Source organism: Rhineura floridana, chromosome 4 (genome assembly GCF_030035675.1).
Source record: "Rhineura floridana isolate rRhiFlo1 chromosome 4, rRhiFlo1.hap2, whole genome shotgun sequence".
NCBI classification, from domain to species: domain Eukaryota; kingdom Metazoa; phylum Chordata; class Lepidosauria; order Squamata; family Rhineuridae; genus Rhineura; species Rhineura floridana.
Genome location: NC_084483.1, coordinates 107,986,215 through 108,004,764, shown reverse-complemented (window position 1 = coordinate 108,004,764; position 18,550 = coordinate 107,986,215). Strand labels below are relative to the sequence as shown.

Here is an 18,550-nt window from a genome sequence, read left to right as displayed (position 1 = left end):
CCAGGACTCATTCCAGTCAGGCAAAAGCACCTGAGGGCAGTGAGCAGGGCCATTGTAGAGTGTGACTTAAGGAGGAGGCATGCCCTGCAGAGAGTCCCAAGAGCCAGTAGGGTGGCTTGGATGGCCACATTTGGCCCCCAGGCTAGAGGTTTCCCTGGGCTATAACCAGAGCTTGGAAAAGTTACTTTTTTAAACTACAACTCCCATCAGCCCCAGCCAGCATGGCCACTGGATTGGGCTGATGGGAGTTGGAGTTCAAAAAAAGTAACTTTTCCAAGCTCTGGCTATAACATAGCATTAAGATACATGCTCTGCATCTTAGGGCCTGCACAGAAAACATGAACTTAGCAGAGGGATGGGTGCTTTCTATGGCTCTAGACTGTTCTGTGCCGTGGTCTTTGCAGAGCCCTAGGAATACACTGACGTATATGTAAGGAACTCAGGTTCATGACATAATTTGTAGTTCATATGTACATTAAAATATCAGGTGGCACATGAAATGAAGAACATCTGAGGTTGATATAGAATCAGACTTTTCTGGAAAATTCTGAATTGGAAATTTTTCCTTTGATGGGATTCTGATTTCGCATGTTCAACTTATATATAGTAAACAAGATAAAAAAAGTACACTCTGCTAATTTTATGTCCTGTGTATATCAAGTTTTCTAATGGCCAAAAGTATTTGAACTGAAACAAAAAAAAGTATACTTCATGTGGTTTAAATGGTCTTTCAGACAAATACAAAGCTTTACTTGGATATTTTATTATTATTGAAATAGTCACAGATATTTTAATACATGACATCTCATTAGCATCTGCTTCCTTACATTGTTTACATTCTAAGAAAACATGAACTGTTGCAATGCCAAAGAGCTGTACACTTGTGTTTCCTGGGTAAAGTCTGCTGAAAAATGTTGCTTGTAAATTAACAACTTTTAAACTGCCCACTTTGAGTTGTATTGCAACCATTAAGTTACTAATCTTATGAAACAATACATTTTAGGTGTAGAACTTTTTCATGGAAAAATATAACAGAAATTTTTGGAAAACTTTCCAGTGTACATCTCTGAATAAATACCTTTTTTAAAAAATCTGCATGCTAGTGCTTTCTTATTACTTAGAAATGTATCTGACCATAAAACTTAAGCTTTGTTTTCCTTTTAAAGAAAACCTGAAAAGTGTTATTCATTCCATTTATTTTACATTGACATTCAGTCTTGTGTACTGTACTTTTTAATCTTCCTCTGGATTTTGCGTTGAATATAGGATATAATCTATTTCTCACTAAAAATCAAATATGATACTATTGGGTGCTGGATTTTCTGCTTGATTTTGAACAAGCTGCGATAATTGGCTTTTTTTCTAGGTTCTTCATGAGCAAGGAGTAACTTAAGAAATATTAGTATCTTGACAGAACCCTTACAGAGTGTGCTATTTTCATGATAATCTAATCCTGATATTCGAAATGCTATTAGATCCCACAGAAGTTGCTTATGGTGCTTTTAACTAGTATATATACAGTGTCACTCTTAGATTAATAATAACCTTTTAAAAGGTTTTCTGCAACAGACTAGATAATGTAGAGTTATCAGAACATACCCTATTTTGAAGTTATGCATCTAAATCCAAAATGTTTCTTGTAATAGTAGTATGGTGGCATTGCCAGCATAACATCATGTTGTAATGTGCTTCCACTGAAAGCACTTAATATCCTGTGGCTGAAGGTCTTGAAGTCAGGCAGTGTCTGATCAGACAGGGTTCAATCCAAAAACTGTCTGAGCAGAAGGCCACTTGCACAAGCATATTTGATTGTGTTGGTGAGGCCTGATAACATAGACAAGGTGCTTGCGAGGATGGGGCCTGCAATGTGTCCTCTTGACCCTTGCCCTTCTTGGCTTATTAAAGCTTGCTGGGGTTGACCATATGGATACAGGGTGTGGTCAATGCAGAGTTGTGGGAGGGAGTGGCTCCAGCCGCCCTGAAAGAGGCAGTGATCCGACCACTCCTGAAAAAGCCCACCCTGGACCTTGGTTTGTGACAATTACCAACTGGTCGCAAATACCCCCTTCTTAGGGAAGATGATTGAGAGGGTTGTGGTGCAGCAATTGCAAGTGGATGAAACAGATTATCTTGACCCATTCCAGTCTGGGTTCAGGCCTGGTTATGGGACTGAATCGGCCTTGGTCGGCCTGATGGATGACCTTTATTGGGAGGACAGGGGGAGTGCAACCCTGTTAATCTTACTTGATATCTTCGTGGCTTTTGATACCATTGACCATGGTTATCCTTCTGCACCAACTTTGTGAGATGGGTATTGGAGGCACTGTTTTAGAGTGGTTCCGATTCTATCTCCAAGGTTGTTTTCAGAGAACAGCATTGGGTGATTGACTTTTACCCCCCTGGCAGTTGTGCTGTGGGGTGCCACAGGGTACCATCTTGTCCCCCATGCTGTTTAACATCTATATGAAGCCCTCGAGAGCAGTCATCAGGAGATTTGGGGTGAGGTGTCAGCAGTACGCTGATGATACCCGGTGCTATTTCTCTGTAACATCTGCATCGGAAGAGGCCGTGCAAGCCCTGGACTGCTGCCTGTACTCTGTGGTGGGCTGGATGAGGGCCAGTAAACTGAGTCTGAATCCTAGGAAGACTGAGGTGCTGTGGGTTGGTAGTTCCCAAGTTCAGATAATTGGTCAGTTGCCTCCTTTGGATGGGGTCATACTCCCTCTGAAAGAGCAGGTCCGTAGTCTGGGGGTGCTCCTAGATCCATCTTTGTTGCTAGAGGCCCAGGTGACCTCAGCAACTAGGAGTGCCTTTTACCAGCTTCGGCCGTTTCTGGAATGAGATAGCCTGACCAGTGTTGTCCGTGCCCTGATAACCTCCAGGCTGGATTACTGTAATGCGCTCTATGTGGGGTGCCTTTGAGGTTGGCCTGGAAGCTGCAGCCGGTGCAAAATGATGCGGCGAGACTGCCCACTGGGGCAGGGTATCGCCAACATATCATTCTGCTGCTGAAAATTGCACTGGTTGCCCATTTGCTACTGGGCCAAGTTCAGGATTCTAGTTTTGGTGTACAAAGTGTTATACAGCTTGGGACCAGGATACCTGAAAGACGATCTTATCCCTTATATACTCAGTCGATCACTGTGTTCTGCAGGTGAGGGCCTCCTGCAGATACCATCTTATCAGGAGGTCCGTTCTGCACAACATAGGAAACGGATCTTTAGTGTGGCGGCACCTACCCTTTGGAATTCCTTCCCCTTAAATGTTAGATAGGCACCATCCCTGTTACCTTTTTGGAGCCTACTGAACTTCCCTCTTTCAACCAGCCTTTTAAGTGGAAACCTTATCCCAGTCTGCATTTGTGCTGGAATTGCTTTTTAATATGCTTTTAAATCTTTTTTAAAAAATATGTTTTTAAACATTTTTTTAAAAAGATGCTTCTAAAGCTTTTTTAAAGATGTTTTAATCTATTTTAAAGTCTGTTTTATGATGTTTTAAAGTGTTTTTAGTGCTTTTGTTTGCCACCCTGGGCTCCTACTGGGAGGAAGGGCAGGATATTAATTAATTAATATTTCTTGTGCCCCTTCCCCAATAAAGCCTCTCTGCAAGGCCAGGGCACTTTCCCGAACATCATGAACTTCAGTATAGGGAGCTGAATGGAGCTCCAGCCAGACTTTTGAGAAGGGAACGGTGACTTGTGAGCAATAAGAACCATCCTTGCATGAGTGACCTTCTTTGGATTCAATTTGCTATCTTGTTAGTTTTTCAGACATTTGCTACTATATTCTATTATGTTTTTGCATATGGAGAGCTAAACTTGATTCTATTTAAATCTTCATGAGCATTTTGATGACCACTTCTATAAACTTAATCAGTAGCATTTAGCATTCTTGTTTGGAAGTAATCATGGGTAGGTATTGACTGAGAATTTACCATTGACATGATTCCTTACATCCTGAATTGCAGGTAGGACCTGTCTTATTTGTTGCCTAGCAATAGAAACTTTATAAATAGTGAAATGGTATCCATTTTGGTGATGATAAAACAAGGGGAAGATGAAAACAGTGAATCATACAAAAGAAGTTCCACCTTTTGTTTACTTGTACTATCTTATCAGAATCTGGGTAAGATAAGCATCTTAATGTGGCTAAAATACAATAACTAGGTACTCATGCTATCCCAATTTATTTTCAAGATTCATCTGAATATGTAACAAGTTTTAATATGCCCACTAAGTTTATTATTTGCATTGACATTTATCTTTTGTTAATCTTAAAATCATACCTGTTTTTAAAAAAGGCTGAAATTATTCTTAAGGACAGTGGTTTTTAGAAAATTGTTTTAGGAGCATAGTATAACATTTTTAAAAGTTCCTTTGTTTTATTAGGAGCCCACATCTCCAGTTGTTTCACCACAGCAATCCCCACCAACATCTCCACATACATGGAGGAAGCACAGCCGCCATCCCAGCGGAGGAAATAATGAACGACCTCTTGCTGGACCAGGGCCTTTTTGGGCTCCCTTTAGTGAAGCACAACCAGGTATAAATAAATGTCTTGTGTTACGCTTCAAGTGTTGCTTAAAGCTGTGGATTTCTGTTAAAAAAGACAACATAGGCCAGTGATTCCCAGTGTATAAGGTAGGCCAGTCTCTAGGGAGGTACAGACTTGCACCAGGGGAGGTACAAGTACCCCACTATGTCTTGAAAGTCACTGATCAGTGCCAATGGCACTTTTCCTTCACCCTAACTAACTGGGAATAAGCATCCTTGCCTTTTACCCACTAGCTTGGCCACTGTACAATGTCCCATCCTTTGTTTTGATTCTGCCCCTGCAATATTCTTTTGATCTGTTTTTGGGGGGGGGGCTTAAGTGTTTGTTTCAGCATCACACAAAGCTATTTTCTTTCTGGTCATTTGTGCACTTGAGGAAGCCCAAATGTTTTCTTGTGATAGGGAAATTCAGTAGTGACACTTTGCAAAGTCCTGACAGAATATTTAAGGCAACAGGTACAAGAATATGAAATAGAATGCTTATCTAATCAATGAAGTTTAAATTAAAGCTCTAAACAGTGAATTCTATTGAAGAAGGAAAGTTTGATTTTGATTTTGATATTTCTACCCTGCCTTCCAGCCAAAAGGCCCTCAAGGTGGCTTACAAAAGAGCACCCGTATAAAAATACACCAATAAAACAATAGTATATCAATAAAACATCAATAATACATAAATAAAACAATAAACAATAAAAACAATACAATTGGTAATACATTTCAAAGTTAACACAAACTACCTCCCCCCTCACTTTGGCAAAATAGGTATTATAGGCATTGGGCTACTTTGCAAGGCTAGCCACACTCTCTCAGTCATAGTCCTATCCCCATAGTACTGGGAGTGGCCCGGCCTTCTCAGCCCACGGAAGCCAGGGCTCCCACTTACAATGGCGGCGGGATGGCGGTTCTGGCCCTGGAGCCGCCGGTTCGCCTTGCGAGGGTCCCAAAGGTGGAGTCCGATGGGGGGAGGGAGGAAGAGCAAGAAGCCGCTGGAGGCCTTTCCTCGCCACAGCCTTCCTGCGTCCATTTCTCCTCCTTGGTGCTGGAGATTCCGACGCCTTCTGCTTGCTCCACACACTTATTGAGCTTCTTCTGGCCGGGTCCGGCGCTTGCCGAAGGACTCCAGGTGATGGGGACGCCGCTGCCTCCCTTGCAGCCTTCATTGCTTTCAATTTTGATAAGTCGGTGCTTGGGGGAGATGTACTTGATGGCAGCAGCATCAGGCGGGGTGGCGGCTCGCCTTTCGCTGAGGCAGGGCTGCTGTGCCTTTCCCTCGGTTGCCTCCATGGAGAGATCCTCGGGGTCTCAGCCGCTTGTAACGCCGTTGAACCAAGGGCTCCGCTCTCTGCAGAGGCCCCTCGAGTCTCTCTTTCAGACCACCGACCCCAGGAGCAGCCACAGCAACCACATTGCCCCAGCGCGACGGCCACTCTGGAAAGTTTTAATGCCTCTTTTCCTGAGTGCCGCCTGGCCTAGCCCAGGTCGCTGGAGGCAAAGGTTTGGGAAGCCCTGCGCGCAAAAACTGCTGGATCCTGGCGAGTCCAGCCCAGACTGACAGCGGAAGCTGCTCTCTCCTTCCCAGGCACAGAGAGGGTGTGTGTGTGTCTCCTTTCTGCAGGAGTCAGAGACCTTGCACGTTGTGCAGGGCAGGGGCTCTGCCCGGAGCCATGCAATGCCGCCCCTCTCCGATGCATCTCTCCCCCCCCCCATGTGCATGCATGTTATCAAACTTATTGCAGGCTGTCACTTTTAAGTTGGAATCTTAAAAAATTAAAAAATGCTTTTAAAACACTTTTACAAACTGCTTTTTTATAACATCCAATAGCCTAGTTTGCACATAACACTGAGCCAAACTAAGCATGAATAAGCCAAGGTTTATTTTTGGCTACTGCTCATGGTTTGTTTGGAAACAAACCACGAGCCTGGGTTCACTTGTAACACAAAGCCAGACCATGACTTAGTTCTGGATAGCACAGTAGCAGAGGGCCAACGTAGGAGTGAAGCAGCTGTGCCTTCTGCCCTTGTGTACCAGCATGCTTGCTCGTTCATGCTTTGCATGGTTTGGGTTAGTGTTAGGTACAAGCTGGGCTTATATGAAGATGCTGTGGTTTAGACAGCCACAGGAAGAGAATGAGAGAGATGTTAAAATGGGTTACAAGCACTATAAAAACAATTAGCAGCATAAGTAGTGATTTCAAAAATAGCTGAATTTTTGGGGGGAAACAGGTAACTAAGCACTCAAAGTATTAGGAAATAAAGTATATTTCAAGAAACTTTTTCTGAAACTGGGAATACTTAAAACTGATGCTTGGCAATGTCAGGGAATATAGCACTGCAGCCAGGGACCACAGACTTACTGGTATTTAATGTAATGGGCATCTGTGATGACATGAATTCAAGACTGAGTCCTATTCAGGCTCATCAAAAAACAGAAACTCCATATATAATTGTTCTTGGTAGGCAGATGCTAAAAAATCTGCAACCTGCATGAATTTGCAAACTGCAAGCAGTTTGTCCTATTTTGCATGATTTTGCAATATTTCTATGTGGATAACTTTATTTTAATCTTCCAGGGCAGGGACAAGGATAGTGTCAGAAAAATATTTATTTTGTCACCTCTTGTACTTCTGAGATTTCAGCAACTGTTGCCCATACGTTTTCATGTCTATAAGAGCTACATTTAAAAAATAATAATCCGGGGGTTGAACTCTGCACCTAGTTCTGCATGTTATGGAATCATGGCATACTGTTACTGCTTCTGGATTTGCCAAGTCTGGTATAAGTATTGGGAGTTTCATTGTAGTTGTTTTCAGGTTCCTGATTGAGAGTCTAGGTCTCCTGTTCCAAAGTGTCCTCTCCTTGCTTAATTTTCCAGTTTCTACATACTTCACTTTTTCTTGCCATTAGGCCTGGGACTTGGGAGAGACCACCTAGAGTTCAGATAACTTGATGAACAAATGTATTAATCCAGCCTTTTGTATTTGATTGCTATAGGATATTCATGCAATCTTATGAGGTTCTTTTTCTTTGATGGAAAATGCATATAGTTTCAGTACTTGGCAACTAGATTTGCTATCTGAATGTACTGAGAAAGCAGTAACAGACTCAGAACTGCCTCTTGCTTGCACTCCTAATCAAGTTTGTGTTGAATAATAGTTGGGTTAGTTTTTTTAAATTCCTAATTTGCTATATGTTTTTATATTTTGTGGCATTCAAGTTACATAGTTTGGCAAAATCTAAAGTAAATAATCTTCACCAAAGTTCAAGGGAAAATATTTAAGGTAACCATTACAAGAATATAGTACTTACTCTAATAACGTGAAATGTTCATTTCTTGGAAATTGAACTTCTGGAACATATTAGGGCATCATTTGCTAAAAGGGAACACACAGGGACTTCTATAATTCCAGAGGGTATTGCTTGTCTTGCTATCTGGCAGTGACTCATGCCACCTCATCATTTGTCCATTGCTACATCCAACACTCACTCCACCTGAACCTTCATTATTGCCCCGCTGCCTGAAAGTCAGAGCTGTTTCCTGTGCGCTCTCTCTCTCCCCACCCCCAGCTCTGTGTGTGGGTGTTTGGGAACTGTATAACTTAACTACCTAGACTTTATAGATCAGCAGCTATGGTCAAGAGGGAGAAAAGTTAGAAGCTGTGGAAAGACAGCAGTGACTATATGGGGAGACTGCTGCCATACTAAAGTAGCAGGGAATAGGCCTTTTACTGAGGAAGTGGCCTCCTGCGGCTTTCTTGATGCCTAAGTACAGTTAGCAACTGCTGTTTCTTTACTATAGAGCATTGATAAATGAAGTCGTTTTGAAAAGGATGGGTAAAGTAAAATTTCACATGGTGAGGTAGCACTTCAACTTAACTAAACAGGTTCAGCCATTTTTATTACATAAATGTAGTTAGTATGCACAAGGGAGTTATCACAATTGTAATCTGTTCTTCCCTCCCTCCCAAAGCATCAGTGTAACATTTTTGCTTAGGTCAAACAGCTGAATAGTTTTGTCAGTCTTGACTTATTGCTGCATTCCTGATGCAGTTCTAGCTTGATATCAGAGTAAGATAAAGAACAGGATTTACTGTTTGTTGGTTTTTATGAATAGTGCTCTTGCCAGTTTAATAATAATAAGCTAACGTTTCTACGTCTTCCTGTGTTAGTTCTAAAGAGGAAAAAAAGCTTCACATCTTTTCCTTCCTCTATGAAAATAGGTTCTATTCTCAGTCAGTTATTATAGAGGGATTAATTTTCCTTTGTACTGAAAAGTGTGACATTTCCTGGCAAAAGAATAGTAATCTGGCAAGGCAAGGAGAATTCTGCTTTTCAAAGCCTTATTAAAACGTTTTTCAAGTACAAGTGTTAATGTGTGTGAAGTCCTGCTAAGTATCAGCATGAGAATGCTAAACTTTCACTTGTGATACAGAAAAATTAACAACCTAAATCTCTATGTTGCAGTTATTAGTAGTTGTCCTTTTTTTGGCAACTGCACAAGAAATCAAAAGTACAATGCTTTTCTAGTGTGGTTCTAGTCTGCTGAATTAAGGAGCAGACAAAACTGCAGAATAGAACAAGAGGCAGACCTTAGTCAGGTTTCATCTCCAGTCTAGAATTGTAAGAATCTGCATAGAGGTCTCTCATTGAATAAGTGATATATAAATTTTGTTAAAAACTCACTGATGGTGCTATAGATTGGTTCATCCCTATTTGTACTTTTTGATATCCTAGATATAGGCCTGGTTCAGACATCATGCTCACACCATGGTTTGACCATCAGAACCATATCTTGTCTCAGTTGCTCTGTCTCTCCTCACATGCTGATATCCATATCCTAGTGCGATGACCAGTTTGTTGCATTCAAATCAGGCAAACTAGGTTGTCACAAAGTTGTAGTTTCTCTAACAAGCAGAAATACTTTTTTCTATTACAATAAATTGACTTGACTTGAGCTTCTCTAACAAGCAGAATTAGAAATCATGTTTTGAACTGGGCTCTTAATCCTGCTTTGGAGACAAACTTTGGTTTGGGATAACTATACCTTACCTGATTAAGCTGCAATTTTAGTGGATTATCATAAACTAGGAAGTGAGAGGGGGAATGGGGGACATATGCCTGAGTCAGTTCCCCAATCCCCATACCCCAGTCTGGCCATGATGCCAGAACTGGACCAATGAATGAAATTATAGGCCAATGACCCAAGGCCTGCATAAGGTCCTGCAAGGACTTTGTTTAGCAAGTAGAATTGTTTGTTTTTCCTCGAAACGGTACCCCACCCTGTGCCACTTCAGCTTCCCTCAGTTTCAGGAACAGTTGGCAGTGTGGCATTGAGGGGAAGGAGGGCTTCTGTTGAGGAGGGGGAACAAGTCTAGAATCCTATGGCCTCACAGAACTAATTCCAGCTCCTGGGCATGGGATTTCAGAAAAAAAAGTCCTGACACAATTGTATATGTCTAAGAGAATTATCCAAGGCAAGCTCTTTTGAACAGACTTGCGTGCTCATCTTGACAATGAACTGTTTTGATTTTCAGGCTCCAGTAACACTGGTGATCCAATGTGGTCTGGCCATTCACCACCACCACATCAAGAAAACTGGGTCAGTTTTGCAGATAACACACCAACCAGTACTATTTTAGCCATGCATCCTGCTTCTGTCCAGGTGTGACATTTTATTAGTATTCTTTTGATTTGCTTCATTTCAATTCAGTCATTTTCATATTGTCGCTAAAGATTCATGCTATGACTAAATGTGAGTGTGTTTAAGATCGGTCTCTATCCATTCTTTGCCTAAAATAACCTCTGACATGGAAGATTATTGATCAAGCAAACTTTTTAAGTTAACCTGCCAGCATTTGCAAAACTAGCTTTCAGCTTTTCTTTGTCCTTATAATTCTTTTAAACGATTCTCTGCATAATTTTCATAACTTTGTGTTGCTTACATGGATGTTGCCATTTCTGTCTATTAAGTATATTTTCAAAATCTTTCTTTATAATCCCATCCAACTAGCACAAAATGGAAAACTTCTAAAGCTACTTTAATAAACAACTATTATTTCCTTTCATAGGTCAATATAGAAAATGGTAAGCTGTTGATACATTTAGATAATGCTGAAGAAAACTGTTTCCTTTCAGGACCAGACAACAGTACGAACTGTAGCATCAGCTACAACAACAAATGAAATTCGTAGGCAATCGAGTAGTTACGACGATCCTTGGAAAATAACAGATGAACAAAGGCAGTATTATATAAATCAGTTTAAAACCATTCAACCTGATCTAAATGGATATATTCCAGGTGAGTTCTTTTAACACATAAGCTACAATAGTATTTCAGTTTTCTACTAGTAAAGGCACTGGGTTGACTTCTAAGATTCCATGTACAGAGTTGCATTCACAGAACAGTGATCCTGACACTTGCTAATGAAAGGGAGGGACAGTTTTTGATGATTTCACGTGTCCTCACATATTCTAGAGCAGCCTTTCCCAACCAGTGTGCCTCCAGATGTTGTTGGACCACAATTCCCATCTTTCCTGACCATTGGCAATGCTGGCTGAGGCTGATGGGAGTTGTGGTTCAACAACATCTGGAGGCACACTGGTTGGGAAAGGCTGTTCTAGAGGGCTAGAGAACCCTCCAGAACTGTGAAGGTGTGGAAGACTGGTGGAAATGGCCTCTCCTGGATCAAAAGCTCCTCCACAAATATAAGGGAATCCTTTCATTCACAGAAAAGAATCTTAGGATCCAACCCAGTATTTTTGTGGATTTTATATACCATTAATATTTTGTGATGAGCGCTACAGTTATATTCTTGAATACAGAAGGATTCTTGACCAGTTTTAAAACTAATTTTAGCTCCCAGTGTGTCACATCTTTAGAATTTAAGTAGTTTTACAATACACTTCTTATATCTGAAGTTATAATTCTAGAATCAAAGTTAAGCATAATTGTTTTAATATTTCAGGTTCTGCAGCTAAAGAATTTTTTACAAAATCAAAACTTCCTATTCTTGAACTTTCGCACATTTGGTAAGTGTGAAATGTAGCTAGGTTGGGGAAGTTTCTTTGTTTCAAATTGCAGTTCTTTGGTTGTGGAGCTAAAATGCCTAGCACTTAAAGTACCTGTAATCTTTTAAAACATATCACCTGAACTGCAAGTGTAACGTATGCTGCAATCCTGTACATACTTAACCTGGGAATAGGCTCCATTGGACTTGGTGTCCTTACATCTGAGTAGACATGTGTAGGATTGCACACATAGAAGATTATTCCTATTCCCTGTAAGTCAAACAGTAAACTTTGATCCGACCTGATTTTTAGTAAAAGCTTGACTCTGAAATTACCAAAGACTCAAATGTAACGTCTAAAGCTTCATACTTTTTGTTTTAAAATAGCATGAAGCAAGGCAACCTTGCTCATACATGTTGCATTTAGTAATCTGTGTTCTGGATAAATTTGTGATAAAAGTTCACAGCTGCTGAAACACATGCTTGATCTTTGTTTAGTACTAGCCCATTAGATTTTTTTCTCTTTTCAGAGTCCAAACAAAGGACTCTAAAAGTTATTCAGCAAATAACATAAACTGTGCCAGGCATAGTGCTAGCTTTACCATATTGAAAAAGAAACTGCTCCATATTTTGGATTATATTTTCTTGATCCAGCTGCAGCTTCTTGTGCATATATTAGCTTTAATGCTTATTCCGAATGCCCACATGTGTAGTAGCTTCATTACTAGTGAGCAGTAGCTTCACATATACAAAGGAATGTTCAGTTGAGGCACCAGTTTCAATTGAAGTGATTAAAGTAGCCTGAGGATGTGGGAGTTGTGTGTCAGCATCACAGCACCTGTGGAACTCTGGATTGAAAGAGTTATCTGGAAGTATGTCCTTTTGAATTTAATAGAAGTTGCTTCTGCATAATAAACACAACAGAGAGTTAGTACCAACTAAATCATATTGAAATTAATGGGATACACACTTTGATTTCATTGACTTTGAAGAGATTTGGTCATGATTTAGAGGCAAAACAGATTTACAGCAGCTCAGTTTGGTGTACCACTTCATTGCAAGTGCAAGAATTCAGATATTTTGAATGGTTCATCATCCTTTTCTTGAAATGACATTTCAGCTGTTTAGGCTTAACCCTTCTGCCTGTGTGCTCGCTTTTTTTTTGTTTAGAAGAACATTCAAATGTTTGAGTCTCCATCTACACTTTCACAACATTTCACATAGTGCCTTTGCTCCTGAGTTGCCCTTTTTTGAACAGAAAGGTCTTTGATGAAACAGAAGCTCCCACTAACTGAAAGGGGAGAGGGGATTCCCCCCCCCATTCACCCTTTCCCTGTAGCCTCTTGCACTACCTCCCATGCTGTTATAGAAGGTACCCAAATCATCTGGAGCAGATGTTAAGGGGGCATAGTGGACTGAAGGGGGAAAGGGAAACTGTTGAAAATTGCCCCCCTTCCATCAGCAGAAGCATCCTGTGAGCATGGTTGTGCTGTCAGGATCTAAACCAGTTTATATTAGAAGTAGAGTGCCAGACTGAAATGCAATAAAAACATAATTTAGAAATAATGTTTTTTTTCTTTCAGGGAGCTGTCAGATTTTGATAAAGATGGTGCATTAACACTGGATGAGTTCTGTGCTGCTTTCCATCTAGTAGTTGCTAGGAAGAACGGCTATGACTTGCCTGAGAAACTACCTGAAAGTTTAATGCCCAAGCTGATTGATTTGGAGGACTCAGCAGGTATTTCTTTTTTTATATACAATTTGGAAAACGCTTTTTAAGGTAGTATATTAGCATATCTGTAGAAAATTTACCCCTTCAATTGTACCTGTTTTTCTTAGTTTTTTGTTTGTCTGGAGGGTCTCTGTTGGTCTCTCTTTCCAAACATAGAAAATATGCCTATTTCTTAGTTAGTGCTAACCATGAGACGATCTACTGAATGTAACCAATGCATCTGCCCCTATTTCTTCAATTCTATATGCACCTTAAGGCCAGCTCAAGGAATTTGTTGCATGAAACAGAATGTTTGTGTTCACCTGCCATATATCTATCTAGCCCTTAGTCTCTGCGCCATGCAAGTTATTTGTGCTGCAGAGTAAATGGCTTGTGAAGGGGAAGGCTGAATTGGGATGAAAGATGTACAGACTTCCTTATCCCCGAAATGGTTCTTTTTGCTTACTGTGCACATGGGAAAAGGTAAGCAAGGTTCTGTTGACACCTGTGTGAATTATCCTGGAACTGGGCCACACTGGGCCCTATGATTTTACAGCCTCCTTCCATAAACCTTTATGGATCCCTTTAATAAGCTTTAATGAAGAAGAGTAATTTCTTATTCCTGGGGTGGTTCTGTGTATTCTGCATCGTACTTTTACACAAATGATTGAAAATGTGATGAGAATATAGTAAGAGGAGTTGGAATGAACTGGCTAAATTTACAATATCAAGCTAGTAACTATATTTTTGTAGCCAAGGGCAGTTCTATTTATTTGGAAATTGAAAGTAAACTTATTCTAAGGCGTTTGATCTTTGCAAACGCTTACACCCGAAAGCAATATATGTTTTATTTTAATATGTTTTTTAAAATGTTTTATTTTAATATGTTTTAAAGTCTTTTGTTTTAAGATGTCTTATAGTGCTTTTAGTGTTTTTGTTTACTGCCCTGGGCTCCTTCTGGGAGGACAGGTGGAATATAAATTTAATAGATAAATAAATATATGAAATCCCTATGATTCCATGAAGAAGCTTATAAAGCTACATTGAGATACTGGTATGATGGTTGGCATTTTAAAAAAGGACTCTTTTTTTGGAAGATTGGGACCTTTTGGAGTACAATTTCCAGTACCTCCCCTGTAAAAGCCATTTTCAAGACTGTTATGTGTACTGACCTTTGTGGATCCTGACAGTACAGTCACCTTGTTCATGAGCTATAGCTTGGTAGTCATCAAGAACTTGAAAGCAAGCATCTGGATTTTCATTTTCTCTGCTATTTTCTTAATGTTCAGACTATGATTTTTCATTCATCATCTGTGAAATGTAAAATTAAATTGCAAGAATCTTATAGGAAAGCGTTTTAAAACAATAGTGTGAGGTTCTTTGAGCTCTAAAATTTTACTGAATGTATATTTTGTGAATATACATAATATGTTACTAGCAAACATCTATAATAAGGTTGTACACGGAACAAATTATGGTTAGTGCAGCTTTGAGTTAAAACCTAATTAAGACGTTAACACACATTGTGTTTGGCTTTCATAGGAGTTCCTGTTTCAGAAGTGGGAGATCAGTCTGGTGAGGTAGGTTATACAAGTTCACCAGCAGAAGCACCTCCAAGCAAATCGCCATCAATGCCATCACTAAATCAAACATGGCCTGAACTTAATCAAAGCAGCGAGGTTAGCAAAAAAAACCTTAATTCTGAAAGTTTCTTATTTTTAAAATCTAATGTATTACACAATGTGGCCTAGATGCCACTGTGCCATAAATTCTGGTTTATCTACTTCATTTTGAGGGTTCATTGCATAAACTGAGCAAGGATTTATGGCCTTGATCATGAGCCATACTATTTTCGAGAATATTTTTGGATTGTCAACAGATGCTCAATCATGTCTTTTACCAAAATTGTAATCTGTATTTTCCCCTTCTTTATCTTTAAAGGTGGACTATTTTATTAGTGACATGTCCTATATCCAGCATTGGAATGATTGCTAGTTTAGTTGCATAAATTCCAGATGTAACTTCAAAACTATCCTTCTGCACTATAGAAAGCATATGAAAGAATACATATCCTAACATAGCAGAAATATCAGATATTTAGTTATCCATCTGTTAGTTAGCTAGATATTCAGTTATAGGAAAATTTGAAAGAAGACCAAAAATGACTTGCTTGATGTGCGTAATTATGGCATTGCCTACTGCCAGGGATAGTGTTGATACTAACAGATGGATTTTTAAGGGATTATCATATTATTGGGTAGATAGCAATTAAAATACTAAGCAGTATGGTTGCTTTTGGAATTTGTGTGAGGAAGTATACGTTTGGTTACAGTAGGCTGGTGCTACACCAGAAATGGCCATTAGTTTCATGCTACACTTGTGAGTTTTCAGAGGCTTCTGGAAGGCCACTGATTGTTTCAAACCAAACACTAAACTACATGTTCTTAGTTGGAACCTAAAAGACAATTCTTAAATTCTTATAACTAAATCTGAGTGATCTTTAGTCATCTAATAGTAATCAGCATGTCAGGGGTCCTCCAAAGTTAGAAGCTTGGACGTGAGGAATGAGCAAAAATGCTCGGGATATAAGAAAATGAATTGAAAGCTAGAGATCTAGAGATCATAGGTTTGTGAATGAGAAGCAGCAAAGAAAGAAGTAATTTTTTATTGAAAGTAATGCAAATTGTTGCGTTTTGAGATGTATCCTGTTGCTATTAATTAACTTAAACAGGAAAGTGTTGAGATTTATTCAGTATGCACCTGGATTATGTAAGGAGGCATAATTAATTAGCAGGAAAGCTGCAACTGAGGAGACACAAGTTGTTATTGCAAGCAAAAGCAGAGAAGAATTCAAAATAGTAGGGAAATAGTCCTATCCAAAAGTTCTAGGACAGCACTTAATATTGTTCCTCTTCCGAATTATTAATCCTTTGTATTGCCAAACCAAAGGCTATACAAGTCTGTAAAAAGGAGAATAGAATTCAGTGTTTACATTTCATGTCACCCTTGAGACTAGTTCAGTTTTGATGTATCTGGTTCAAATATTTGTCAAATCATCTGGTTTTAAGCTTTTTAGAACTCACTTTTGTCTTGAGAGCTTTGGAACACCTTTCTAATTTACAGCTTATGGTTTCACATGTCTAAATTGTTTGATTGGGGTTTATGTGGAGATTATCTTTGATGCTGTCATCCATGCAATCACTTCCCTACTTGCAAAGTCAAAGTAAACTTGCGCCAGTTTGTTGAACTGTTTTACCAATTCAGGTCTCCTTGAGGAATCTTGATATTTCATATTGAAACTGTCTTTGTGGTTTCCAGTATGAAAAACATTTTATTTTATTTAAAATGTTTTTTGGCCACTTTTCTGAGCAAATGCCCATCCAACATGCATTATAAGAGTGAGGGTGCATATCTGTCTTAACACCTTAAAATAACAAAATTGTGCTAATTTCTTACCTATAGTTTAGAAGGCCCAATAATTTATGCTTCAGTTACCTAGATTAAATTATTAAAGTGCAGTGCTCTAAAATAACTAGCAAAACAGGTTTGACCAGTTTGAGAATATTCTGTATACGTTGCTTTAGAACTCTTTTCAGTAACATTTCCATTATAAATGAACATTACATAGTCCACTTACAAAGGCATAACAGTTAAGGATAAAAACATATTAACTGTCAGTCTCTGTCACTCTGCAAGTGTCAGCAGTATCCAGTCCTTCTCAAGAGGAATAATCAGTCTTTGTGGGGTCAGGGAATGAGAATGTAGTACATACTAGAAGTCAGCACAAGGGATAATTATGAATGATAGAAATGGCACCGCACTGAGGTGATTCAAGGAGTAGAGCTTGCTGCTAGATTTCACTACTTAGGAAATGTTCAGTTCTCTTAGATTCCTGGCTTGATCATTAAGTAACATAAGTAACATAACTTAACACAAGTTAAGTAGGATGCTGCTGTAGAGTTTAGGAGCCATCAATAGAAAGCATTAAAATTAAAATACCTGATACCTAAGGCATTATCTTGGGCAGAATCTAAACTTTTGCTTAGGCTCGTTCAAAGGAATGGTGCTGGCCCAGTGGGAAAATGGAAATGGACTGCCTTCAAGTCGATTCTGACTTACGGTGACCCTATGAATATGGTTTTCATGGTAAGCGGTATTCAGAGGGGGTTTACCATTGCCTCCCTCTGAGGCTGAGAGGCAGTGACTAGCCCAAGGCCACCCAGTGAGCTTCAAGGCTGTGTGGGGATTCGAATCCTGGTCTCCCAGGTCGTAGTCCAACACCTTAACCAATACACCACACTGACTCTCAGCCCAGTGGGAGTACTTTCCTTTTCTTTGAACTGTTAATCCCCATGCCATATCACAAACTCCCCACATGCAGTATAGGTAACTGCTGTTGGAAAAACGCATCTAGTAATAATGGTTTCCAGTAATATCTAATATTTCATATTCTTAGGGTATAAAGGTTTTTATATAGTGTTTTTCTAAATAGAACATAATCTTTATTTTAGCTCTATTACTAATAGCAAACTAATATGTAAAAATATTGTCTCCTTTTCCTTAACTATCTAATGTGCCCTTTATACATTCTCCCAGCCACATGTGATGTTTATCCATGAGCGGCTGTTTATGTAATTGAGCCCTATCCACATGGTTGGTTAGTTTTGCCAGCTGTGTAGCAGATGTTCATAGATAAGTGATCCCATATTACTGGGGAAACATATAAAGGCCACCTGAAAAAGGTTGTTGCAGTGTTTTTATTTGACTAATAAGTTGCTCATCATTCCACTAACTGAGAAGCATTAACATTGCATTTCTAAGAAGTAATCTAACTTTCAAAACCTAGATTAAATCCTTAATTTCTTGGTACCTGATTATTACTATTGTGTCCATGCCTTTTTAGCATGAAAAACACTCTTGGCAATTGTGTATTATGACAGAGCATGTCCTGTATCTTGTTGAAATGATTGCCAAAGCAGACTTCCCTATTGATTTACAGAGTTCTAATCTTTTGCATTGTTTCAATTATAAATTAAATATTTCTATACTTGTATAAAATGTACTCAAACTTTTTTAGGATTGCTTTGGGGATTGCATTGGCAAGCCATTTTTTGTTTTTACCTTGAAATTAATCAGGAATAAATGTTCCTTATCAGAAATGTTTCTCTTATATTACAAAGCTACAAGAAATCCAGGAAAAATGAGAGTTCATAGTCTTAACACGATAGCAGCATCAGACTTTTTAGAGATTTCCACTGTCAATAGCTTGATTTTGTTGTTAAA

The 18,550-nt window shown here is 39.3% G+C and overlaps 1 protein-coding gene across 7 annotated transcripts in view; it reads left to right on the top strand.

Moving 5' to 3' along the window:
* The window catches only part of REPS1 (RALBP1 associated Eps domain containing 1), an 82,135-nt gene that overhangs the window by 25,958 nt on the left and 37,627 nt on the right, over window positions 1–18,550 (top strand). For all 7 annotated transcript variants that reach the window (XM_061623995.1, XM_061623992.1, XM_061623994.1 and 4 more), the window contains exons 4-9: window positions 4,388–4,541; window positions 10,084–10,211; window positions 10,685–10,847; window positions 11,515–11,578; window positions 13,140–13,294; window positions 14,810–14,946. In XM_061623995.1, coding sequence (XP_061479979.1) covers window positions 4,388–4,541; window positions 10,084–10,211; window positions 10,685–10,847; window positions 11,515–11,578; window positions 13,140–13,294; window positions 14,810–14,946 — 801 coding nt within the window. The remainder of the gene's footprint in view (window positions 1–4,387; window positions 4,542–10,083; window positions 10,212–10,684; window positions 10,848–11,514; window positions 11,579–13,139; window positions 13,295–14,809; window positions 14,947–18,550) is intronic.